At 41.4% G+C, this 26,732-nt stretch overlaps 1 protein-coding gene and 1 pseudogene across 1 annotated transcript; one reads left to right on the forward strand and one right to left on the reverse strand.

The window, feature by feature from the left end:
- The first annotated feature begins 3,888 nt into the window (after nt 1-3,888).
- LOC144224014 (keratin, type II cytoskeletal 8 pseudogene) lies at nt 3,889-4,893 on the forward strand (annotated as a pseudogene).
- Nucleotides 4,894-12,044: 7,151 nt separating this feature from the next.
- On the reverse strand, nt 12,045-26,439 carry SNRPC (small nuclear ribonucleoprotein polypeptide C). The gene is made up of 6 exons (XM_077754938.1): nt 26,282-26,439; nt 25,899-25,941; nt 19,987-20,095; nt 18,332-18,421; nt 16,690-16,794; nt 12,045-13,685 (listed from the first exon to the last, which is right to left on the reverse strand). Exons 1-6 carry the CDS (start codon nt 26,287-26,289, stop codon nt 13,561-13,563), a joined length of 480 nt encoding a protein of 159 aa, XP_077611064.1. The 5' UTR covers nt 26,290-26,439; the 3' UTR covers nt 12,045-13,560.
- Between the last annotated feature and the right edge of the window lie 293 nt (nt 26,440-26,732).

Genomic DNA, 26,732 nt, shown 5'->3' on the forward strand with positions numbered 1-26,732 from the left:
GCCACGGAGCCCTCCGGCCCCTGCCCCGGCGCCTGGAGCTCCTCCACGATCCCACCCACCCGTGCGGCGCCGCGGTAGCCAGCCCGGAGCGACGCGGAGGTCTCGCGCCGCCAGCCCGGCTCGCAGCGGCCGGAGGCGCGCGCTGCTACAGAGANGCCGCTCTGTGGAAAGAGATCTGGAAGGCTTCGCCTCTAAACTGTACGAGGTTCACACTCCCGCAGTTGCTTTGAAGCACAAGGGAATGGCGGCAAGTTCGTAATTTTTGGCAGGAACTCGCCAGATAATTGCTCAGCGCCTGGTCCGTTTCTCATTCACTTCCTTCGCATGGTCACTATTGGTTGAGCACCAGCTAACTCCACTCCAGAAATCAGCCTGAGGAGTGGCAAGTAGTCTCAAGAACGTCACGGGCCCTTGGAACCACCGCCGTCGTCTGCTTTGGGCTAAAGAACTGAGAAGGGGGCTCCGCATCACCATCTGTCTCCGTGCTTCATTTAACCTCTCCCTGACTAACCAATAAGCAAATGTTTACTTAACACGTAAGGAACTGAAGCCCGAGAGAACAGTTGAAAAAGCTTGCCCGAAGTCACAACTACTCAGTGAGGCTCGGGACTAGACCCCAGTGTTCTTCCTCTCAATTTAGTTGCTATTTCGACTCTATTTCGTTCATACATTTAAGTGTAACCCATATGCTGGGGACACCTGTAGAACCGGTGGCAAACGTGAAAAGGTGGCAGTTTTCTGGACTTAAATCTTAGAGCAAAATCCTGGTAAAATACTCTCGGAGACAGGCTTAAAGGAAATCCGGCCACCTATCCATATTTGTGAATAGGTAATACATACACCTGATACGGGCATACACCTGATACGGGCATATAACAACAGGTAATACAGTTGTTACCTGATTCCAGAGATAGTTCAAGCATAGTCAACTATAAAACGTTAAATTTTAAAATAAACAACAAAATTCATGTATTCCTATGTGTACCTTATAGTAAATTCAATTTTTCCCTAAAAGTTCCCCTAAATTAACTTTTTTAAAAAAAATAATGTCTATTTATTCTTGAGAGAGAGACAGAACGTGAATGGGGAAGGGGCAGAGAGAGAGGGAGACACAAAATCCCAAGCAGGTTCCAGGCTCTGAGCTGTCAGCCCAGAGCCTGACGCCAGTCTGGAACTCAGGAGCAGAGAGGTCTGACGGTCAACTGACTGAGCCACCCAGGTGCCCCCAAAATTACCTTTTTAAAAGGGAAGCAAATAATCCTCAGCCTGGGGGCTCATTATTTGTCCCTCTGCCCACCTCTCAACTAAAAACATATCAGGAACCAGTAGCTCCCATGGAAGAAGTTTCTTGCCAGCATAATTGACCATTACCACTCTCTCCCGATTCACCTGCCAGTTGTAGGGGCCCTGAGGCAATTTCTTGCATTTTTGTGCTTCTTTTCCTGGAGAACCCTAGCAGCTGACTGGATATCTGACATCAGCTGTGTAAAACATAGCTTCCCCAAGCTCAGGCTCAGAGATTCGGCATCCTTGTTGAACAATTCATCATGCTCGGTGACTGAGTTGTTTTTGTTGAAAGCAAAAACTGCTCTAAAAAAAAGTATGGCCCTTCTAAGGACAAGTGGAATAGGAGAATTCATAGTCTAACCAATAGTATTAATGTGTTTATCTTTTTCTGCAATGCTAAGAATGCAAAGCATATAAAAATAAAAGAGGGTACCGAGGTGGCTTATTGCCCCACGACGAGCTCTGCTCTTACAGCATGGATGCTACTTAGGGTTCTCTCCTCTTCTCTCTACCCCTCTCTGACTCATGCTTGCGCTCTCGCTCTCTCAAAATAAACATTTAAAAATAATTTTTAAAATCAAATATAAATAAATAAAAGGAACTTGGGCCCAATCCATACTTTTTTAAAAGTTAAACATTTTGAGATGATTGTATGTTAACTTTCAGTGGGAAGAAATAATGCAAAGATATCCCTGCATCCTTTACTCAGTTCCTCCCAAGGGTAACACATTGTAAAACTTCAGTATGATATAACCAACCAGAACATTGACATTAATACACTCTGTAGATGGAGCATTTCTACTTTTCTGATACAGTGCCTTTTATTTCCTTTTCTTGACTTATAGAGCAGGCTGCAATTCCTGGCACTTTGTTTAATGGGACTGGCGATGTTACCAGACAGAGAACTGATTCTGAACTCAGGTTCTGCCGCTTGCCACTCGAAAATGAATACTTGGGAGACAAGTGATGGTGGGAAAGGAAAGGTTGCTTTATTCAGGAAGCCGGCAACCTGGGAAGATGGTGGACTAACATCTCAAAGACCCATCTTCCCATCCAGGGACATCCACCCCATCAGGGAAGATGGAAGGTTTTAAAGAAGTCATGGGGGAGGGTGGGGCGCCTGGGTGGCTCAGTCAGTTGAGCAAATGACTCTTGATTTTGATCTCACGGTTGTGGGATCAAGCCCTTCATCAGACCCCACTCTGAGCTTGACGCCTGCTTGGGATTCTCTTTCTCCCTCTAATTCTCTCCCCTGCTCATGCTCTGTCTCTCTTTCTTTAAAACAAAAAGAAGAAGGAGGAGGGGTAGGGGAGGATGAGAAGGAGAAGTAGTAGTAGTAGTAGTAGTAGTAGTAGCAGTAGTAGTAGTAGTAGTAGTAGTTATGGGGAAAGGGAGGGAAGCTATGTGCAGGAGAAGCAGGTGCCCACACAGTTAGTTTCGTCCTTTGTCAACATGACCCTAAACAGATTTGCTGACATCAGTGGCAACCATTTTCTCGAATGTAGTCAGGCCTTATCTTCTGGGAAAGAGGGGCCCTTCGCTCCTCAAGGCCAGTGGTCTGAAAATCTCAAGACTATGTTAGTTCTGCTACCTACCATGGGACTTTGGTCAGCAAGCAAGGAGTGCATAAGCTTGAAGCAAATGGATCCTTCAGACTAGTTGGAATGCTGTTGCAGTGAGAGCACACATATTTTCTGTTCCCAATCTTAGCGGGAAAGCATTCATTCAGTCTTTCACCATTAAGTATAATGTTATCTGTAGATTTTTTGTGGATGCTCTTTATCAAGTTAAGGAGGTTCTCTAGTCCTATTTTACTGAGTTTTTATCAAGAATAAATGTTCAGGGGCGCCTGGGTGGCTCAGTTGGGTAAGCGTCCAACTTTGGCTCAGGTCATTATCTCGCAGTTTGTGAATTCGAGCCCCGTGTCAGGCTTTGTGCTGACAGCTAGCTCAGAGCCTAGAGCCTGTTTCAGATTCTGTGTCTCCCTCTCTCTCTGACCCTCCCCTGCATATGCTGTCTCTGTCTCAGAAATAAATAAAACATTAAATAATTTTTAAAAAGAATAAATGGTCAGTTTTTTCAAATTTTTTTTTCTGCATTGAATGTTGTATTCATGTGATTTTTCTTTAGCCTGTTAACATGGTGTATTCCACTGATGGATTTTCAAATACTGAACTAACCTGCATCCCTAGAATAAACCTCATCTGGCCATGGTAAATAATTTCATATATTGCTGAATTCTATTATTAATATTTGCTTAAGAATTTGTGTAGATTTCCTTAATGGCTAATGACGTTGAGCATCTTTTCATGGCTTATAAGCCATTTGTATATCTTTGGAGAAATATCCAGATCCCTTTTAAATCAGGTTATCTTTTTGTCATTGAGTTGCAATTGTTCTTTTTATATTCTAGATACAAGTCCTTTGTCAGATATATTATTTGAAAAAAAAATTCTCCAATTCTGTGAGTCATCTTTTCATTTTCCTGATTGTGTGCCCTTTGATGCACAAAAAGTCTTTTTTAGACCCTAGAAGCAGCTTCTCTGCTCCTCTCGAAACTCAGTCAGGTTCAGCCTCCTCGCCTCCACTCCAGCCTCCACCATGTCCATCAGGGTAACCCAGAAGTCCTACAAGATGCCCACCTCCAGTCCCTGGGCCTTCAGCAGCCACTCCTGGCGCCCGCATCAGCTCTGCCCTGTCCCAAGTGGGCAGGGGCAGAAGCTTCCGGGGTGACCTGGGCAGCAACATGAGTGTGGTCAGGGGCTACGCCAGAGCCAGGGGTATGAGGGCCATCACAGCTGTCTCAGTGAACCAGAGCCTGCTGAGCCCCCTTAAGCTGGAGGTGGACCCCAACATCCAGGCTGTGTGCACTCAGGAGAAGGAGCAGATCAAGACCCCTAATAACAAGTTTGCCTCCTTCAGGGACAAAGCACGGCAGAACACTGCTCAGAGCAACATGGACATGTTCGAGAGTTACATCAACAACTTTCAGGGGCAGCTGGACACCCTGGGCCAGGAGAAGCTGAAGCTGGAGGTGGAGCTTGGCAACATGCAAAGCCTGGTGGAGGACTTCAAGAATCAATACAAGGAGGAGATTAAAGAACATGCAGACGTGGGGAATGAATTTGTCATCAAGAAGGATTTGGATAAAGCTTACATGAACAAGGTGGAGCTGGAGTCCCGCTTGAAAGGGCTGACCGACGAGATCAAGTTCTTAAGGCAGCTGTAGGAAGAGGAGATCCGTGGGCTGCAGTCCCAGACCTCAGACACGTCCGTGGTGCTGTCTGTCCATGGACAACAGCTGCTCCCCAGAACTGGACGGCATCATTGCCAAGGTCGAGGCCCAGTACGAGGAAGTCGCCAACCACAGCAGGGCTGAGACTGAGACCATGTACCAGATCAAGTACGAGGAGCTGCAGACATTGGCGGGAAGCACAGGATGACCTCCATCGCACCAGGACGGAGATTTCCAAGAACCTCAGCTGCCTCCAGGATGAGATCCAGGGCCTCAAAAACCAGAGGACTTCCTTGGAAGCCGCCATAGCTGATGCTGAGCAGCCTAGGTGGAAGAATAAGCACCTCACTTGGCCTTTGTGGCACGAGTAGGAATAGGGCCTGGGTTTTTTCCTTGTGGTGTTTGGGTGGAGTAAAGTGGTTATTGTCTAAAAGTTTTCTATCTTGCTAAGCTGTCTCTTTTCTAGTCCTTTGCCTACAGAAAGTAGGCTTTTTGGGGCGCCTGGGTGGCTCAGATGGTTAAGCGTCCGACTTCAGCACAGGTCACAGTCTCTGGGTTCATGAGTTCGAGCCCCACATTGGGCTCTGTGCTGACAGCTCAGAGCCTGGAACCTGCTTTGGATTCTGTATTTCCCTCTCTCTCTCTGCCCTTCTCTGCTCTCACTGTCTCTCTCTCTCTCTCTCAAAAATATATATAAACATTTAAACAATTGTTAAAAAAAGTTTTAAAAAGAAAGCAGGCTTTTCTTGGGGTGTGTTTTGTCTATGGCCTATCAGTATTTCTTACTTGCTAGCTTCTGCTCCAAGTCTGGGATATATGAAGCAAAAGAAAATCCAGAGCTCATTATGTTGTTCCTTGGGTCCCCAAGGTCTGCATTCTTTCCACTTTTCAGTCTTCTTCTGCTTGTTTTACACACACACACACACACACACACACACACACACACACACACACACACATTCATTCTAGGGTTTTAGCTGTACTTAGCAGTAGGAATAGGGAAAAGTACATCTACTCCATCTTTCTGGAAGCCTAAGTCCATACATTTTCTTTAATGCTTTTAACATTTTATTTTGAATTAGCTATAGATTCATAGGAAGTTGTGAAGATCATACAGAGAAGTCTCGTGTTCCCTTCACCCACTTTCCTGCAATGGTTACTTACATCTTACATAACCACAGTAACATAAAACCCAGGAAACGGATACAGGCATATCTCAGAGATATTGCAGGCTGAGTTTGGTTCCAGATCACCATAATAAAGCAAATATCACAATAAGACAAGTCAAATAAGTTTTTTGGTTTCTTAGTACATGAAAGTTTATAGTATACTGTAGCCTATTAAGTGTGCCATAGCGTTATGTCTTAAAAAACAATGTATATACCTTTTTTTAAAAAATCCCTTACTGTGACAAATATCATTATGACTTCACTCATATGAGGACTTCAAGATACAAAATGGATGAACATAAGGGAAGAAAAGCAAAAATAGTATAAAAACAGGGAGGGGGACAAAAACATACGAGACTCTTAAATATGGAAAACAAACAAGAGGGTTACTGGGGGGGCTGTGGGAGGGGGGATGGGCTAAATGGGTAAGGGGCATTAAAAATATACTCCTGAAATTAACATTGCACTATGTGCTGACTAACTTGGATGTAAATTAAAAGATAAGTTATTTTTAAAAATACCTTACTGTGGGGTGCCTGGGTGGCTCAGTCGATTAAGCAGCTGACTCTTGATTTCAGCTCAGGTCATGATCCCCTAGTTCATGAGATTGAGCCCCACATCAGGCTCTGCACTAATAGGACACCAGCTTGGGATTCTCTCTCTGCTCCTCCCCTGCAAGCACGCACACACTCTCTCAAAATGAATACATAAATATCTTAAAAATACCCTACTGCTAAAAAATGCTAACCATCATCTGGACTTTCAGCAAGTTGTAATCTTTCTGATGGCAGAAAGTCTTGCTACAATGTTGATGGCTCTGATAACCAATCCAGGTGGCGGTTGCTAAGGACTGGAGCGGCTGGGCCAATTTCTTAAAATAAGACAAAGATGAAATTTATCACATTGATCAACTCTTCATTTCACAAACGATTGATTTCACTGTAGTATGTGATGCTGTTTGATAGTGTCTTACCCACAGTAGACTTTCAAAAATGGAGTCAATCCTCTCAAACCCTGCCCTCACTACTTTCTCTATTACCTTTATTTGATATTCTAATCTTTTGCTGTCATTTCAATAGACTCCACAGCAGCTTCACCGGGAGTAGATTCCATCTCAAGAAAATACTTTCTTTGCTCATCGATAAGAAGCAAATCCTCATCCATTAAAATTTTATGAGATGTGTAGCAATTCAAATATAACAATAATGAAAAAGTTTTCACTATTAAGAGAAGTACCAAAATGTGACACAAAGACACAAAGTTAGCAAATGCTGTTGGGAAAATGGTACTGATAGACTTGCTCCACATAGGGTTGCCACAAACTTTGTCAAAGTACAATATCTGCAAAGTGCAATAAAATGAAGCAAAATAAAGGGGCATCTGGGTGGCTCCGTTGGTTAAGGTTATACTCTTGGTTTCCGCTCAGGTCATGATCTTGTTTGTAGGTTCAAGCCCCATGTAGGGCTCCATGCTAACAGCACAGAGCCTGCTTGGGATTCTCTCTCTCTGCCTCTCTCTGCCCCTCCCCAGCTCAGTCTCTCAAAATAAGTTAACTTTTTTTTTTTTTACAAATAGTTTATTGTCAAGTTGGTTTCCATATAACACCCAGTGCAAAATAAGTTAACTTTTAAAAAATGAGCACAATATTGGTAGGTGTGTTTAATTCATTTAACCAAATGGATAGACTTACATAATTACTACCACAATCAAGACACAGACTACTCCATCACGATAAAAGTCTCCCTCATACTACCGCTTTATAGACATTTCCTGCACCCCTCACCCCCAACACATCCCTCACCCCTGGCAACTACTAATTTGTTCTTCATCTTGATAATTTTGTCATTTATACCAATGAAAACATGCAGTATGTGACTTTTCAGAGTGGCTTTTTTCACTCAAGCACAATGCCCTTGAGATCCATCAAGTTGTCGTATCATTAGTTTATTCTTTCTTATTACAGAGCAATAGTCTACCATCTATACATTTTAAAATTACCTAGCTGATCGCTTTCGGACCCAGAAGCTTTCTTCAGCTGCTTGGCAGGACGGCCACATCTCCTAATTCATGACTAAACATCTGTGTGTGCAGTGTAGGTATGTGCTATGTATGGAACAGAAGAGGACACACACAATGCCCAGAGAAGGATGAGACTATGCCAACAAGGAAAGGTGATTTTTATAGAGAACTCGAGAGTTAAGAAGAACAGTGATGGGTTGTCACTGCCTCAGGATTCTTGAGAGTAGTTTTCTAGTTGATGGTAGCGATGACGTTTTTAAGACTTTACTGAGGCATGATTGACGTATAGAAAGGCACACAATTTTTAAAAGTTTTGACGTGTACACACAACAGTGAAAACACCACCACAATCAAGACAATGAACCTATCCATCCCTCTCAACAGCTCTAGCTGTTGTGAGCAGACTGACTTCCCTGATGTTCCTGCAAAAATTAAGGAGACTTCTACTTCAGAGTCTTTGTACTTGCTGTTCCCTCCACCTGGAATGTGGGTGCACTAAACATCTCTGTGGTTCCCTCCACTCCCACCCCTTCATGTCATCTCCGCAGTCACCCCTGATCTGGCACTCCCTATGCCTCCTACTTACTTCATGGCATGTATCATACAACAGTGGTGTTTCTTACTGTCTGACTTCTTAGTAGGACAAATGAGTCAATATCCCTCTTCTCCTTGAGTATCTCTTTTTTTTTTATCAGATTAGATTCAGCTGCACATAACAGAAAACTCAAAAAATGACAAGACTTCAATAAGAAGTATGTTTAGATCCCTTTCATGTAAAAGAAGTCTGAGGAAGGCAGTTCATGGCAGCTCTTCAACATTAGGGACCTCAACTCCTTCTATCTTGCTAACACCATCCTTTGTTGCCAGTTTATGGTCCAAGATGTTGCTTACATTTCAAACAAACATCATATCCACATTCCTATCAACAGGAAAGAAAAATGGCAGGAAAAATAGACATGTTCTCTCTTGCCATGGGACCTCACCTAAGTAAAAGCTATGGCAAATGTGCTATTTACTGCTGACAGGCGTGGATGCAGGTAAGAAATTAGGGGGACGCCTAAGTGGCTCAGTTAAGTGACTGACTAGCTCAAGTCAGATCGTGATCCCAGGGTCATGGGATCAAGCCCCAGTTCAGGTTCTGCGCTTATAGCACATAGCCTGCTTGGGATTCTGTCTCTCCCTCAATCTCTGCCCCTCCCCTGCTCTCTTTCCCCCTCTCTCCCTCACTAAATAAACTTTAAAAAGATTAGGGGTTCTATTATTACAGATAGTAATGGATACTGGAGTGGGCAATTAGTAATTCTGTCCGCCATTCTCAGCTCTATTACATTACTCATCCTTTTGTCCCTCTTTACCTGCCTCACTATAACAGGGATAAAGAGGGGAGAAATGTAGCATTTGACCATAGAGGTAAAGTTCTTTGTCCTTTTACCTCTGTTCTTTCTCCCCAAAGTTACTAGGATGTGATGTACAGGCAAAGAAAAGGGGGAAAGTTTTAGGAGACCTGTTTCTCAGGGTCACTGTGAAAGCTGAATTAAAGTCCTTACAAAGAGCTTTGAGATCTTGCTTCCTAGGCTGTGTTCAAAGTCTTACTATTAAATGAGCACTAAGTCAATGGGCCTTTTTTAAATGGCAGCTGAGGAAAGACACTTATTCAAAAAGAACAAGTATGGAGAAATTGGACAACACCTTGATGGGTAATCAACATTATCATCACCGAGGGGCGGATGGACATTACGTACCTGCCTACAGATGTGATGTCCCAGAGACACAACTGAGGACATGTACCAGAATGTAATCATGAGAAAACATCAGGCAAACCCAAAATGAGGAATGAGGGACACTGTATTAAACAAAAGTTGGTGAAATTATCAGTGCCATAAAAGACAAAGGCTGAGAATTGTTCTAAATTAAAGGAGACTGAGGAAATCTGACCAAAAAATGAAGTACATGATTCTGGACGGGATCCTGTACAGGAAAGGGGAAAAAACTGTAAGGACCATGTTGGATCAATGGATAAAAATGAAATCAGATGGGCAGATTAAATTATTGAATAAAGGATACATTTTTTGAGCTTGACGAGTAAACCGTGGTTGTGTAAGAAAATGTACTTATTCTTAAGAAAATGTATACCTTAAAAAAAATGTATACCTAAGTATTTATGGTAAAAGGCTGGATATAAGCAACTTACTCCCAAATGGTTCAGGAAAAATATATATACATGTACATACAGAGAGAGGGAGAAAACACACACACAAATAAACAAATGAAGTGAAATGCCAATAGGTAATACCTTGGTCAGAGGGTATATAAGTGTTCTTTGTACAGTTCTTTTCTTGCCAACTTTTCTATTAAGTCTGCAATCTCTCCCACCCCTAGAGAGGACAATAAGCAGCACACAGATTTCCTTAATTCTGTACCTATCTAATGAACTATCCTAAATGTTTTATTTGATTCTGTGCCAGAAAACCTAACCCGAAAGCTTTCAATTGGGAGGGAAAGAAATGACCCCAATCAGATTAACATTTATTTCAGGACATTTCTGTAAACCTAAGGCAGGCTAGGCTTTTTTCTTCTGTTTACCAAATACATCCAGGAGCCTAAAAGATACCATCTGACTGAAGCTATTTAATTGGGACAAACACTTAATCACCACGGGACTTTTTCCATACAGGATGACCAAATTAGCCTGCGGCTCTATGCAAGGATCCCATTTCTCTGCAGCTGGGAATCAAGGGGACTGGCATTCTGACAAACCACTGAAGCCGAGGCAATGGAAACGATGCTAGCTTAGACTTCAAATGCACTTCCAGCGACTCTGGATCTTCTCACAGAAAAGGAAGAAAGCATGTTGCCCCACATCTATACTAACTTCTTCAATTCTTGAGATCTAGTGGCATTCTTGTTTTCACTATACAAACCTCACATTATAGTTAATTCACATTTTACAATTAAAACCAGATGTCTAAAGGCATAGATCAATAGCAATAAATAAGTTTGGGTTCTTCACAGCCTCTTACAAAGGAAATGTCTTATGATCATTAGCTGTAACAGTTTGACTTCTTGAAAGTTGTTTTTAATGCTTATTTATTTTTGAGAAAGAGAGAGAATGAGCAGAGGAGGGGCAGAGAGAGAGAGAGAGAGAGAGAAAGGGAGACAGAGAATCTGAAGCAGGCCCCGAGCGGTCAGCACAGCAGCCCCAACATGGGGCTCGAACCCATGAACCTGTGACCGAGCCAGTCAGACATTTAGCAAACACACCCAGGTGCTCCAGTTTGACTTTGACGGAGTTAATAAAAAGACAAAAAGAACCTTAGAACTATTTATTCCTACTTTAGTTCAGTGTAAAGTTTGTTAAACTTTTAAGTCATCACACTGTTTTTCTAAAACTATGTAACACACGTTCTTCCAAGAAAACAAACGTTTCGGGGCCCCTGGTTGTTAGCTCAGTCGGTGGAGTGTCCAACTCTTGATCTCCAGTGGTGAGTTCAAGACTCAACATTGGGTATGGAGATTACTTATAAATAAAAACTTAAAAAAAAAAGAAAAATAATGTTTCTAGAATGGATATTCAACCTTAAAAATATACTTTGGAAAAAGCTTTCTTTTAGGAAGACTGGGGTTATTCCAAAGTACCTGAGACTATTTTAAAAAATAAAATAGGGATCTGTGGGCTTTCTATATATACACAAAAGACAGCCTCAGCACGGTGAGCCCGAGAGAGCCATCCAAACCACAAACGTGCTGAGTCACATGTAAGCTCAGTTGGCAGTTTCCCCTAACAACCTCTCAAGTCTGCAGATTGAAATAACAAATCTGAGCTATAAAAGTCAGCTATACAAATAATCAATTTCTGATAAGTCTTTCATTAAAAGATATAACAACGGAAAGCTAAAAAGCAACAAGTAGTCCTAGTAAAGACTCAAATTAGGAAATTGACTGAGCTTTTAGAGGCTTAGCATAAAATCATCTCTGTCCAGATGTCTATTTTTGACCACCTGTTTACCTAGATAAGGTTATTTGCCTTAATTAGCCCCTCTTCAAGTTTCTAGGGGGAAAAAGCCACCCACCAAGTGCTATTTCAGTTTCCAGCTATACATCTATAAAAAAGTATATATAGACATACACATATCTCCAGGATTATCCTAAGACAGAGTTTGCCCAGCCCACCAATAATAAAAATTTCGTGGGGAGCTTTCCAAAATTGTGAATTTCCTAAGCCTCACCTCAGATATATTAGATCAAAATCTGGAATCTTTATTTTTAAAAAATCAGCTAGGTTGTAACTTCTGGTTTAGGGCACCCTCTGCCAGAAAATCACTATAACAATAACCTCAGATGGCAAAGATCATTTTATTATTGTTTTTAATGTTTATTTATTTTTGAGAGACAGAGAGAGTCACAGCATGAGCAAGGGAGGAGCGGAGAGAGGGAGACACAGAATTCCAGGCAGGCTCCAGGCTGAGTTGTCAGCACAGAGCACAACATGGAGCTTGAACCTATGAACCAGGAGATCATGACCTGAGCCGAAGTTGGACACTTAACCAACTGAGCCACCCACGTGCCCCTGTTGTGTTTTTAAGTAAAGATTCAAATTCCAAAAGATACAGAAAGGTGACAAGCCTTTCTCATTCATCCCGGTCCCCCAGCCACCCATTTACTCTTCACTGGCAACGAGGATTACCAGGTGTGTATATGTCCTTCCAGAGATCCTTTATGCACAAACAGGTACATATACATACTTCAAGTACGAATAGCAGTGAATAATACATTCTCAACAAATCAAGGTTCAAAACAATGTGGATGTTGGAGATCTTTCCCCACAGAGAGCTTCTTTATTGTTTTAACGTGCCTAGTATATGCCATTTTATAGATGTGTCATACTTGATAAATCATGCCCCTTCGATGGACATGTATGTTATTTCCAGTCTTCTGCTACAATGCAGTCTTGTAGTCAAAGGTACTGTAATTCTGATAGATCCTGCTAAACCGCCCTCCCCAAAGACTGTAGCAGTTTTTATTCCCCTTTGCAACGTGAAATAGCAGTTCAGATTTTACACCGAGCTGAATATGAACAGTGCCAATGGCTTACTTTCTAGATGTTTCTTTGATATAACAAATGACATTCTGAAGACAATTTCCGTACCATGGAAATCTGCATAATTTTACCATTGCTAGTAGAAAGTTTTCTGATACTGAAACCTATGAAAAAGAGGAACTAAGAGAAAGGAGAAGCTGAGGTTAAGGCCATTCTTGCCATCTTTAGCTGACATGCATACACTGAAAAGTCTTTTTCCCTACTTCAGCATAAGAGACTTAGAACTTTCCACTTACCACACCAAATGTTCATGTGAAAAAGTAACCAATTGTGCTGTTTCTTATTGTAATCAACAAAAAGCTCTACCAGTGTTAGATTTACCAAGTCTTGTACATGAGAGCTTTACTAAACAAAGGCAAGATGTCCAAAGGGACTAACTCGATAGCTAAGGAAAAACAAAATGCCATGCAGAGGGCATGCTGAAGAGAGAATGAGCTAGAGAAAAACAACTGGAATACTTCATCTCTTTTATGACACACAAAGAATACAGGGGGGAGAAAAAAGGGAACACAGTTTTAACTAAAACAGTTGACAACTTTATTTTCACATTTCACAATACAAATGAAAATTGCTCTTTTTGTTGTTTGTTTGTCCCACTACTCCCTTGCAAAAACTATCCTCTGTTTGATAGGAAGGGGGAGCAAGTCTTCCTTGTCATGCCATTAGAAAACACCCAGAGTCACAGCACCATGATCTCCTGGTGAAGTAGAACGAGTGATATAAAATGGATGCAAAGAGGCCCCTGTCTCTCCTTATCTGTCCGGTCGAGTCATTCCCAGTCGAGTGGGCACCATCATGGGACGGGCAGGAGGTATCATCATCGGGGGCCCAGGCATCATCGGCATGTGGCCTCCCATAGGCGGCCGCATTCCAGGAGCTGCAGGACAAAACAAAGAAAAGGAAAAAAGAGAGTCAGAAAACTACTACTTATAGAGAGCTTAGTGGGACTTCAATGAAAGACAAAAAGTAGCCCCCTGCAAAATGCTAGAAAAAAGACACACTTGACAGAAGAAATGCAACAAATTTATCACCTCTGTAAATTACTTAGACATTCTTAAACAAAGAACAAAGGTCAACACAAGAACCATATGGGCATCATGATCTAATCATAGTAAGGGGGAGCTATTAATAGAGTGCTTTCCAGAAACCACCAGGGACACTAGTTCCCTAAATTGACCTTTTCTCACTTGGGGAAATTCACAACTAAGTCACATGTTACCCAGTGAGCTCTCTTCATCAGTTCTATCCACCATATAACCAGGAGCTATTTCCATGAATGTACACAGGCACAGAGGACAATCTTACCACTAAGCGTTTGTTCGGAGTTGTAGGAAAGGTGAGCAGGAGGCCCATGCTGAGAACCTGTTAGTAACCATACTTAGCTCAAGTCAAGAAAAATAAGCAATAACGTGATTTATGACAATTAGCGCACATATACAAATCTAATTTTTCTAATGCATTTTAGAAACTGTCAAAGAATTTTTTGAAGTGTCCCATCAATACACCAGACAAATAAATTAGCCAGGGAAGGGAGGGCAGAAGAGACGGGGGTTGGGGAAGAACACTGGCAGCTTCACAGAATTGCTAATATTCTACTTCCTTGGCCGAACGGTGGGTTCACGGGTATTCATTTTATCATTATGCCTCATAATTTTCATGTTATAGATCTTCTCTTTAACTATCAAATTTTACCTACTTTTTAAACCATTTTGATTAAAGGTCTGCAACAGTTCAAGAGAAAACTGCATTTAGGACCGAATACAGCCTTACCACAAAAAGTAAACACAAGGATATGCAATGACACAAAATTCAACAGGTACAAATGTTAAGATCAATTTCAAAAGGAATGGAAAATGATACTAAGTTTCTAAGTATCTTATTAAAAACTCTACCATAACATAATCTAAATTCAGCATTTCCCAGAAGAAACTCAGCTAGACCAAAGACTGAAAACCAGGCAGCTGAAAATTTGTTTACTTTGGTCTCCACAGTACATTTAATTTTAATCAGTTGCCAACATTGGCAATTATTAAGTCTAATTACTAGTAAGTCTGGATACCTTTCATCAACCTTCTATTATGGAAATATTCAAACATACACAAGAATAGAAAGAGTATAATGAACATCCACGTACCCATCATCCAGCTTCAATAATTACTCACCCATGGCCAACGTTCTATGTTATGTCAACCAATTCTTATCCCTGCCCACCCCCAACTAGTTAAGCATCTTAATTAAATCCCGTATTATGATTTTATCCTGGCTGAAAACAACAACAAAATACTCGGGCGAACTGGCAACACTAAGCCTGCATTCTCAAATGTCAACTGCAGGCCGAAGCTAGTTCTAGAAGCCTTCTTTTTTTTTTTTCTAGAAGCCTTCTTTAGGTGTGTCATGCATTTCCAGTCCACCACATTCCTAAACCCTCTAGGATTTGAATTTGTGACCTTGATTTAAGAATGTAAAACAAGGGATGCCTGGGTGGCTCAGGTCATGACCTCAGGGTAATGAGCCAGAGCTCCACACTGGGCAAGGAGCCTGCTTAAGATTCTCTCCCCATCTTCCTCTGCCTCTCCTCCAGGTGCCAAGTGCACACGGGCTCTCACTCTCAAAAAAAAGAATGCACAAAAAGCCATCTAAATCACTTTGTTTGGGCTTCAAAACCCAGTAAGGCAGGAACTCTTACCTATACTCTCCTCCTATCCCTCTAAATGATACCCGTAGCAAGCACACTGAATGCTTCTAGCTAGGAAGCTACTCTAACTAAAACCTCTGCACCTTGTCTATCTTGTCTTACCAGTCGAGTTGTAGACTTATGTCCGTTGTATTTATTCTTATTATAGAATTTAACTTCTGCAAGTCAATAAAAATGAGCATTTTATTTTTTTATTTATTTCTAGGAGAGAGAGAGAGACAGCGTGAGCAGGGGAGGGTCAGAGAGAGAGGGAGACACAGACTCGGAAACAGGCTCCAGGCTCTGAGCTGACAGTCAGCACAGAGCCCGACGCAGGGCTCAAACCCACGAACTGCGAGATCATGACCTAAGCGAAAGTCGGACGCTTAACCGACTAAGCCACCCAGGCGCCCCAAAAATGAGCATTTAAAAAAGAACTGCTTCCGTGAAAACTATGTGGATACTTAGAAAAAGTAAATTATCCCAAAAAGTGCTCACAGATTTGATAGGTGAGAGGATCATAAAAGATTGAAACTAGATTGCCTCACAAGGTTTCTATCTGTGAAAGAAATAGACACTAAAGTTGGTAAAGAATGCATTATGGGTATGGTTTACTGGTTTAGGCAAGAAATATATGGTGCTCCAATCAATCACTAGGCTCGATTTCAAAGCAAAGGCCCTGACTAGTATCAGAAAAATCTGCACGTTAGTATATATTTATGTTTATGTTAAATTACAATGTTTGAGATGGGGTTTCCCCCTTTCCTGAATAAACGACTAACTACAGGGCTGAGGCCTTTTTCATACACTAACCTGGCCTAGTTAACCAAAGATTGAGTCAGCAACAAGAGGCAGCAGTGCTCCAGATCAAAACTGAAAAAAGTAGCAGTATAAGTATTTACCTATCTTATTACCCCCTTGGGAAAAATTCAACTACCTTCCTCTTCATTATGAATGACCAAAAGTCAGGAGGGAGGCAAGGAAACAGGAGGGAGGGAGAAGGAAATAAAAAAAGGCAGCCGTATCCTTTTAGTAGCACAAGGTCTTTGGATATCATCCAATTATACTGATAAAATTTTATCATTACAGATTCACCAAGTGTAATTTGTCGCAATACATTTAGACAACGTAGTAAGAATTCCACTTAAACAAAGCACTAAAACACAACACAATGGAGCATCCTAAAAGGAAAGAGATTCAAACTTACCAGGTCCCACTGGCATCATCCCAGGAGGAGGAGGGCCCATCATTGGCATCATGGGAGGGCCCCCCATGTGGGGTGCTGGCATCATACCAGGGCGAGGAGGACCCGCTGCAATAACAAATAGGGGCTGAGGTTAAGATATGCTTACATATTAACATTTCCTCTTCTATGAACCTAGTAGGGCCTTATGGTCCAGCCCAAGTTCTGGAATAATAGACTTCTTACAATTTCTTTTATAACAGTAGATCCATAAAAACCAATATGCTACAAAACTTCAGTTACTTTATGACTGAAAAACAAGAACAAGACTGCCTAGACAGAAATACAAAATGAAGTCAGCACAGGTTTAAAAAATTCCAAAAGTTTAATTTTTTTTAAAGGGTATTACACCTTCTGTAGAGTTCCTGGCCAACTTAAGCCACAAGTACATAATTTCAGATCTGTTTTTTAAAAAAATTAAAATCTTTGGAGTGCCTGGGTGACTTAGTCAATTAAGCGTCCAACTTCAGTTCAGGTCATGATCTCACAGTTGGGGAGTTCGAGCCCCACATCAACACTCTGCTGTCAGCACAGAACCCATTTCATATCCTTTATATCCCTCTCTTTCTGCCCTCTTCTCTCTCAAAAATAGACGTTAAAGAAACATTAAAATATATATATGATATATATATCTTATATATATATATCATATATATATATAGCTGTTAAGATATATATCTTCTTTTAGCTAAAAAAAAGTCAAAATCTTTAAAAGATTCTTTGGAAATACACAGATGTGTATGCAGGGATATTCCTGACAGTACCATTTACAACATTTTGTGTCCAACAATTACAAAAAGGTGAGGTTAATTATGGCACATTCATATTACAGATTATTCCACTATTAAAAATAACAGAGTTGGGTGCCAACCAGCCAACATACAGAGTAAGACAGGTGACCTGAGAGCTGCTGTGACCAAGGCCTGACCAGGCCCAGGATGGTGGAAGCCCAAGAAAGGTTTGGTGGGCCATTAGTGGTCTACCTGCTTTAGTGTACAACTACAGCCCACTTGTGTTCACATCCATGGTTACTTATAGGACCAATGTTAGGTTTCTGAATTCAATTTCAATTCTAAGCCCTTCCAGGAAAGCCATGGAACTTAAGGCCTAGTTATTCCCTTCTGTCATTTAGAAACAAAAAACCTTCTCAGAGAAGAGAGGCCTTTGATCCACCCCATTTTCAACTGTCCAATTCTTGGTTTTCCCAAGGTATATATATTTGTGTTACCTGGGTTAAAAATAGGAAGAAAGACTGAAGAGTTTATCCACTACACTTTAATCCATTTATTGCGTTCAGAGCAATAAATAATTGAATGTACTCATCAATATCTCTCCATATATTAACTCATCTAATCACAGGTACATTCTGACTTTTCCATTGAATTGTCTTGGCCCCACTTGGGATGTCATGAATACCATATACTAGTAATAATGCAATCAGAAGGTAACTCCGAAGACATTTCAGAAATCATTCCACTGATGTTACTTTCTTTTACTATCTATTCATTCAACAAGCATTCAGAAGCCAACTATAAGATAATTCAACAAAATCAAAGGATAATCTGCCCCTCTTAACTGATAACTGTTAAAAACTTTGTGAACTTACGGAGACTGGGGGGAGGTGGAATCATGGCCCCTGCAGGAGGGGGAGCAGAGAATGGAGTAGGAGGAATCTTTCCTTGCTGAAATGCAGCGGCTTTGGAAAGAAAAAAACAACACACACCGAATAAGAACTCAATACCCCATTTACTAAACTAACCCTTTTCATTTTATTTCACAATGATTTCACTCTAAAAAGTATTCATTTAAGATCACTACATCACGGCCTCTACAGTTTCTAAATCAACTGTGTTTACCAGCAGAAATTACAACCTGGCTTATTGCTTTGGGTTTCTTAACTTTTATTTAGTCAAAAATGCTATGGTCGAATTAACTCTGAGAGCCTGGAGTGAAGACCTCCCATCTACCAGTGTCTTACCAAAGAGAAGCAATCACCTTTAATCTGTAGATGTAGTTTATAACCAAGTCAAACCATTCAGTTTTGTTTGAAAAATGTGTGAGGGGTGCCTGGGGGGCTCAGGAGGTTAAGCATCTGACTCCTGGTTTTGGCTCAGGTCATGATCCCACAGTTTCATGAATTTAAGCCCCGCATCTGGCTCTGCACGGACAGCACAAAGCCTGCTTGGAATTCTCTGTCTCCACTGTCTCTGACCCTGCCCCACTTGCACTGTCTCTCTCAGAATGAATAATCAAACTTAAAAAACAAAAACAAAAAACCCAAGTGTGATACCAAAGACCAGACTTTGCAAAACTTTTCATCATTATGGTTTACCAATTTTGAATGTACTGAGCTAAGAGATATGAATGAGAAACAACGATTTTAAAGAGCCCACTCTGAAGGACAGTATGATCTTAAAAAATGTCCAATAAAATAAACTTCTTTCTTTCTGACAATATGAGGCACAAATGAAAAGAAACTGAAGATCATTTGTATTAGGCTTTACAAAAAGTCACAAACAAATACTAAAACATATACTCATAGTTAACAATACTGGAATTAAAATTAAAAATACACTTGGTTGCCAGAGTGGCTCAGTTGGGTATGCATCCAACTCTTGATTTTGGCTCTGGTCATGATCCTATGGTTCATGAGATCAAACCCCATGTCAGGCTCCAGGCTCATCTTCTGTCAATGTCTTGAACTCAATCAGCCTAAACAAAAATGTCCCTAATTAAACAAAAAGAGTATGGCATGTCCAACAGAGGTCCAAAACATACCCAGACTACTGTATCACATCGGCTTCCTTTTCGAGCAGGTGTCTTTGTCAGGACTACATGACTAAGAAACTCAAAGTCTCAAAGTCTCTCAAACTCTTTGAAGGTAATCATAAACCCACCCCTTGCCTTTTCCTATTATAAAACGAAAACAGTTCACTACAAAGGGGTTTCATTTGCTACAAAATCTGTACAAATTTGCTACAAAATCTGGTCCATGTCAACAAAGAAACATTAGGCAACTCATTCTTCTCTGCCCCACTTCCCAATGTTATCAATACCCGATTGCTCTAACCTCAATAATTAATATTAACGTGTTTCTAGATTCCCTGGGAAACTAAAGATCTTCTGATTCTGTCATTCAACACATCAGAATGCTCCTATTTATAACTCAGAATAAGTCGCTTCTGTGAAAAACAACAGAGAGACAGGGATGTGAAAGAATGGGACCATTCTACCGCATCAGAACAAGAGATCGAAACATACTTGTTTTGTCGATCAGGCTCTGGGCTTGCTCTTCCATCCATTTCTGATAGTAGTCTTTCACATTCTCTTTGTGTTTCCTACCACTGCAGTGTGTCTTTCTCACAGATGGCTGTAAAACAAAAAAGTCCGATCAGTCACAGAAACAAGTTGCCCAAACTCGAAATTTTATAAAGCCTTTCCTTTATAGAAGTAGCCGGGCTACCTCAAGAGGCTTAAGCTGGGTGCTAAAGCATTACTTATAAATATTATCCAGTAATATACTGTGGTAATTTACTATATTATCTAAAACAAAGGTCCACAATCTGTGGCCCTTAGGCCAGCCACCTGATTTTGTAAAACAAGTTAGTGAAACAGCCACATTCGTTTATGTACTATTTCTTTTCCCCACAAAGCAGAACTGAGTCACTGTGGGGAACAGGCTTAGGAATCCTGGGCTTATACCAATGGGTTAACAAGGCATAGAAAAATAAAAAGCCATAGCATGCTCTCACCTGCGTTTGGGTAAACATGATTGGCACCCCAAGAATAGGACAGCGCATTAGCTCCCCAAGAACAGGACGGTGCAAAGGCACCAAGAATAGGGGGGTGCAAACCCCAAAGTAGATAGGGATGGGCAAAGGCCCAAGGTAGGAATGGGTGCAAAGGCTCCCAATACAAAGGCATATGAGGTAAGCAAGATTAGGCAGGTAGGGCAAAAGTGCCTCCCAATTTAGTACTATAGCAGAGAAGCTGCTTTCACAGGAGAATAGGGCCAAGTAAGGCAAAACAAGTAAATTGGACTATAGACCAATACGCCGCAGACTAAGCAGCCCAGAGCAGAGATGGTTAAAAAAGAAAAGGTGTCTTCTGTTGGTGGGAATGTAAACTGGTGCAGCCCCTCTGGAAAACAATGTGGAGGTTCCTCAGGAAACTAACAATAGAACTCCCCTATGACCCAGCAATAGCAATGCTAGGANTGTCTTATTAACCCTGAGGTTATTTCCCCTATCTTCTCCCCTAGGCTAGCTAAGACAAACAGACACAGCGTCTCCTATCTGCCATTAACTACCATCTGTCTGGCACCAGGATTTTGCTTTACATTAACCCAAACCCCAAACATTGTATATCTTCAAAAACCCCCTTTCCCTCATGCCTATAAGTTAATGTTCACAGTATCTTGCCTCTTTGTGCACGCCCATCATGTTTGTAAGCCTTCTGATCTTAATAAATATGGGGCAAGGACCCTTATTCAGAGCTCTTGTCTTTTCCCAGACATTAGCCATCTCTCTCTCCTATTTTTTAATCCTTGCTAAGACAAGAAAGAACTTTAGACCCAGAGTCTACAAGTCATCACAACAAAAACTATATGGTCCACGAACCTAAAATAATTACAATCTGGCACTTTAAGAAAAGTTTGCAAACTCCTGATCTAGAATATAATGTCGTTTTAATGTCCTTTCTTAGATTATTCTATAGCAAAATAATATAGTTTATGTATTTATATATACTTAATATATATAAGTACTTTAAATACATATAAATATATATATATATAAAACTGTTCATAAGAATATTTTCTTTTTAATGACTATGAGTCTAGAATACAGGCTATGTGAATCACATACAGACTTTATCTCTAGCCCACTAATCCTTTTGTTCTTTAAGAGCTTTACCAAGGTAAAATTGATATAAGATAAACTCCACAGTTACAACCATTTGTTTAAGTTAACATTTATTGAACACTTACCACATACCAAACACCATGCTATCTACTTTATAAGCAGTGTCTCAATCATCATAATAATCACATGCTCATAGTACAATGGAATATTAATCAGAACTGATCACTGATACACACCATATGGACAAATCTCAAAAGCATGCTCAGCAAAATAAAAAAAAAAAAAAAGGATACACGAGTATATACCATAAAATTTCACTCATATCAAGTTTTAAAACCAGTAATACTGATCTTTCATAATAAAAATCGGATCAGTCGGGGGCCAAGGGTACAGGAGAATGACTGCCGAAAAACACAAGGGGATATTTCTGGGGTGATGGTTCTATTATCTCAACATACACACCAAACTGTTAAGTATTTGCCGAGTCATCATGCTGTATACTTAAAATGTGTGCATTTAATCAAACATAAAGTATAAGTCAATAAAACTGATTTAAAAAGCACAAGGTTGGGGGGCACCTGGGTGGCTCTTGATTAAGCGTTCAACTGCGGCTCAGGTCATGATCTCATGGGTCCATGGGTTTTAGCCCCAAATCAGTCTCTGTGCTGACAGCTCAGACCCTGGAGCTCAGAGCCTGAAGCCTGCTTCTGATTCTGTGTCTCCCTCTTTCTCTGCCCCTCCCCTGCTTGCATTCTGTCTGTTTCTCTCAAAAATAAATAAACATTTAAAAAAAATTTTTTTTAAATCACAAGGTTGGCGCAACTGGGTGGCTCAGTTGGTTAAGTGTCCAATTCTTGATTTCAGCTCCGCTCAAGATCTAACAGTTCATGGGGTCCAGCCCTGCATCAGGCTCCATGCTGACAGCATGGAGCCAGCTTGGGATTCTCTCTTGCCTTCTCTCTGCCCCTCCCCTGCTCATGTTCTCTCTCTCTCTCTCTCAAAATAAATAAGTAAAACTTAAAAAAAGAATCACAAGGTTGTCATCTTCAATTTATGCTCAAAGACTTGTCTTAAAACACATAGCAGGTAAGCAGCAAACCAAGGCCTGGAGCCCAGATCTTACTCAGATGCTCCTCACTCCCGTCTAACCACCCCCTACTGACATATCCTCTCTTCACAAAATTGCTTCAGAAGCAGCAGATATGACCAATGTCACATAAACACAGACTGTCTTTTTTTTCATTTATTGATTTTGAGAGAGAGAGAGAGCGTGCAAGCATGAACAGTGGAAGGGCAGAGGCTGAGGGAGAGAATCCTAAGCAGGATTCATGTCTTTTTAATATTCTAGGTGCAAAATGAGAAGTATGTACAAAATACTTCAGCTACATGCCAAAACAGGAAGCTAAGTCAAAGGAAAGCAGGAATGCAACTGGTTCAAGTTGTTAAGTTTTACCTCTTGCCTCTTTGTTGGACATCATTTTTACATGAAACAACAAATGAGAAACCAATTGGATATTCAAGACTTCTCAAAAATAAATAAATGAAGTGAGCCTGTCACTTCAAGGAAGCAATTGGTAGTATTTATTGCCAATAATAAAATTTGAGCGTTCAAACACAACTCTGAATTTTAGAAAACCTTATCTACTACCATGAGCTTGTCGGCTTCCCAGTACTTAAAAGCCATTTCTGGGGCTCCTGAGTGGTTCAGTCGGTTAAGCATCTGACTTTGGCTCAGGTCATGATCTCACGGCTCAGGATCTCAAGCCCTGGGTCAGGCTCTGTCCTGACAGCTCAGAGCCTGAAGCCTGCTTCAGATTCTGTGTCTCCCTCTCCTCTCTCTCTGACCCTCCCCAGCTAGCACCGTGTCTCTATCTCAAGAATTAATGAACTTTAGGGGCGCCTGGGTGGCTCAGTCAGTTAAGTGTCTAACTTTGGCTCAGGTCATGATCTCGCAGTTCACCAGTTTGAGCCTCACAGTGGGCTCTGTGCTGACAGCTCAGAGCCTGGCGCCTGCTTTGGATCTGTGTCTCCCTCTGCCCCTCCCCCGCTTGTGCTGTGTGTGTCTCTCTCTCTCTCTCTCTCTCTCAGAAATATTTAGAAAAAAAAAAAAGAATTTAAAGGAAAGCCATTTCTGATTAGACAGTGACATTAATGTGAATTTTTATAGTACATAATCAAATGTGTCAACACTTGAAAGATTTGTTTAACTGAGTGAATCAATATTCCAATATTCATTTTCCAAATGACCAGAGCATTTTACAAAATCCTGTCTGGTAAAAGATTCACTCAAAGTGCAAGACAGACCAATGAATTTTGATGTAGCAGAGTATGAAAAGTCTGATATGGTTTAAGATTCCACACTGCAACTAACCATATGTTGAGTCTGGGTGCAGTAACAAAGTATTAGAGAATATCCACAATCACCTAAAAAGGCTAGTAAGGTACCCCTCCTTTTTTCACTCCTTATCCATGAGAGGCTGGTTTCTTCACATAATTCAACCAAAACATAGTGCAACAAATTTGATGCAGAAGAATCCAGTGGTCTGCCACTATGTCAGGCATTAAAGAGATCTGTAAAAAGGTTAAAGCAATGCCATTCTGCACTTTTTTTTAAATATAGTATTTTATTTATTTCTGAGAGAGAGAGACACACAGTGTGAGCAGGGGAGGGTAAGAGAGAGAGGGAGACACAGAATCTGAAACAGGCTCCAGGCTCTGAGCTGGCTGTCAGCACAGAGCCCGACACAGGGCTCAAATCCATGAACCGCAAGATCATGACCTGAGCCGAACTCGGACGCTTAACCGACTGAGCCACCCAGGCGCCCCCATTCTGCACTTTTTTGAACATGGCCACTTTTAACTTTTTTTGTACTATTATTATTTTATAAGTAGGCTCCATGTCCAGCACGGAGCACAACGCAAGGCTTGAACTCACCACCCTGATTGATATCAAGGCGTGAGCTGGGATCAGGAGTCAGCTTAACTGACTTGAGCCACCCAGGAGCTCCCATTTTTCATTTTAAAAGATCATTTGTTTCACAAATAAAGTTTGTTATTGTTACTTTCAAATCAGTAAGTATTTTTAAAATTTTAAGTTTTAATTTCAAATACAGCAAATATTAATAGCTAAACCAATATAAACCCTGTAACTATTTTTTAAAAGAATTCTTTAAGAATTTTCTTTAAATTGGTATTTTGGGGCACCTGGGTGGCTCAGTGGGTTGGGTCTTGACCTCGGCTCAGTTCATGATCTCACGGTTCGTGGGTTCGAGCCCCACATCGGGTTCTGTGCTGGCAGCTCAGAGCCTGGAGCCTGTTTCAGATTTTGTGTCTCCCTCTGTCTCTCTGCCCCTCCCACTCATGCTTTTTCTCCCTTATTCTCAAAAATAGACATTAAAATAATAATAATAAAGAAAAGAACTCAGTAATTTTCAAGAATATAAAAGGACCATGACACAAAAAAGTGTGAGGCCTGCCGGCATAGAAACCCTAAAGTATACACTGCCTAGGCTCTTTTTACAGCTCTGTACAACTTACTGGTTTATTAACATCCCGTGGGTCATTTATCTATACTCTACCTCAGTTTCCTCCTCTGTAAAATGGAGATAATGCTAACTGTAGAGGCTCATCATGAACATTAAACAACATGATACATGTAAAGCATCTGGAACACTGCCTGAAGCACAGTAAATATTCAATCTTAGTCGTTATTATTTAAGCAGTTTTAATTAAACTGAAGTACAGTACTCAGTTTCAAATTTAGTCATTTCTTTCCAGTTTAATCAGTCAAATGTCTGAATGCCTTGTCAAAATAAAATATTTTGGTTTTTTTTAAATATTTATTTTTGAGAGAGAGTGCAAGCAGGGGAGGAACATTGAGAGAGAGAGACACAGAACCCGAAGCAGGCTCCAGGCTCTGAGCTGCTAGCACAGAGCCTATGAGTGGCTCGAACTAATGAACGGTGAGATCTTGACCTATGCTGAAGTCAGAGGCTTAACCAACTGAGCCACCCAGGTGCCCCCACAATCAAATATTTGAACTCCAGGACACGTTCCTGGAATTTTTACTTGTCATGTAAGGTTTTTTCACCTTCATTATTTTAGGTCTCAACTCAAAACCCTAACTGCAGGAAGACCAATAATTTCAAATTACGAAACCAGTTACAATAAAGATGCAGGGAAAGAAAACCAGGTTATTTTTTCCAAGCAGAAGCACTTAGACCTCAACAGGATGAAAGCACAAATTTCTACCTGAAAAACCCAATTTGTTATATACAAGGTGTTTTGAAACTGAAAAGAAACCCTACTTACAGAGTCATGGGTGAGGTATGTGTCGCAGTAGTCACAATAAAACCTGGAAAGGGGTGGAAGGATAGAGAAAAAGACGACAACCAGTTAACAGATGCCCATCCACCGAAATGCAGTCCAACTAAGATAAAATATAAAAAGACCTATGAGCGATGCCAAGACGTCAATCAAAGCGACCTAACACAAACTAGGCTTTTTTTGTTGCCCTGCCCGGAGCCGACCTACACACATCGGGAGACAACAGTATCTAGAACTCTCGGACTCCCTCCCCCACACGCTCTCGCTTCCCGGGAAACTTCAAGAGCTAGAACCCGCTCTGCACTTCCCCACTGGGCCACAGTAGCGACTGGGACCGCGAACATCCCCAGATTCGGGCCCCGACTCACTTAGGCATGTTGCTCCGCAGGCCGTTGACCACTCCGTCCCGCGCCGCCCGGAAGTGACGCACACAACAAGCGCCGACGCCGTTAAATCGACGAGTCAAAAGCGACTGCAGAAACCCCACCCGGTCATCCAATCCGCCCGCCGCGCTGCGCTGTGACCGCCTTACCCGCCGCGGCCGAGCGAGGGGCGGGGCTTCCCCTGTATCTCGTCACTTACATCTAGGCGGGAGGGGAGGTACGAAGGGTCCCCGCGAGGTTCAATCCACGCGCCTGTAATCCTGATTCTTGACGCTTCCCGGAAGCATGATAGTCATTCTTGGGACGACTAAGGAATGCATGCTATGCGCCAGGCATTGCTATAAATGCTGGGAAGACGGCAGTGAACAAAACAGACAAATGTCCCTGCCCTCATGGAGTAAGGCACTAGGAGTTGGGGAAGACAAATAATAAAGTC

This window comes from Crocuta crocuta, unplaced genomic scaffold (genome assembly GCF_008692635.1).
Source record: "Crocuta crocuta isolate KB4526 unplaced genomic scaffold, BGI_CrCroc_1.0 scaffold132, whole genome shotgun sequence".
Classification (NCBI taxonomy): Eukaryota; Metazoa; Chordata; class Mammalia; order Carnivora; family Hyaenidae; genus Crocuta; species Crocuta crocuta.

Excerpts from the sequence above, each read along its gene's own strand:
- SNRPC (XM_077754938.1), bottom strand. Across the intron at positions 20,096-25,898 it reads CATACCTCACCCATGACTCT|CCATCTGTGAGAAAGACACA; the intron begins GTAAGTAGGGTT and ends TTTGTTTTACAG. Across the intron at positions 13,686-16,689 it reads GATGATGCCAGTGGGACCTG|CTCCTGGAATGCGGCCGCCT; the intron begins GTAAGTTTGAAT and ends TTTGTCCTGCAG.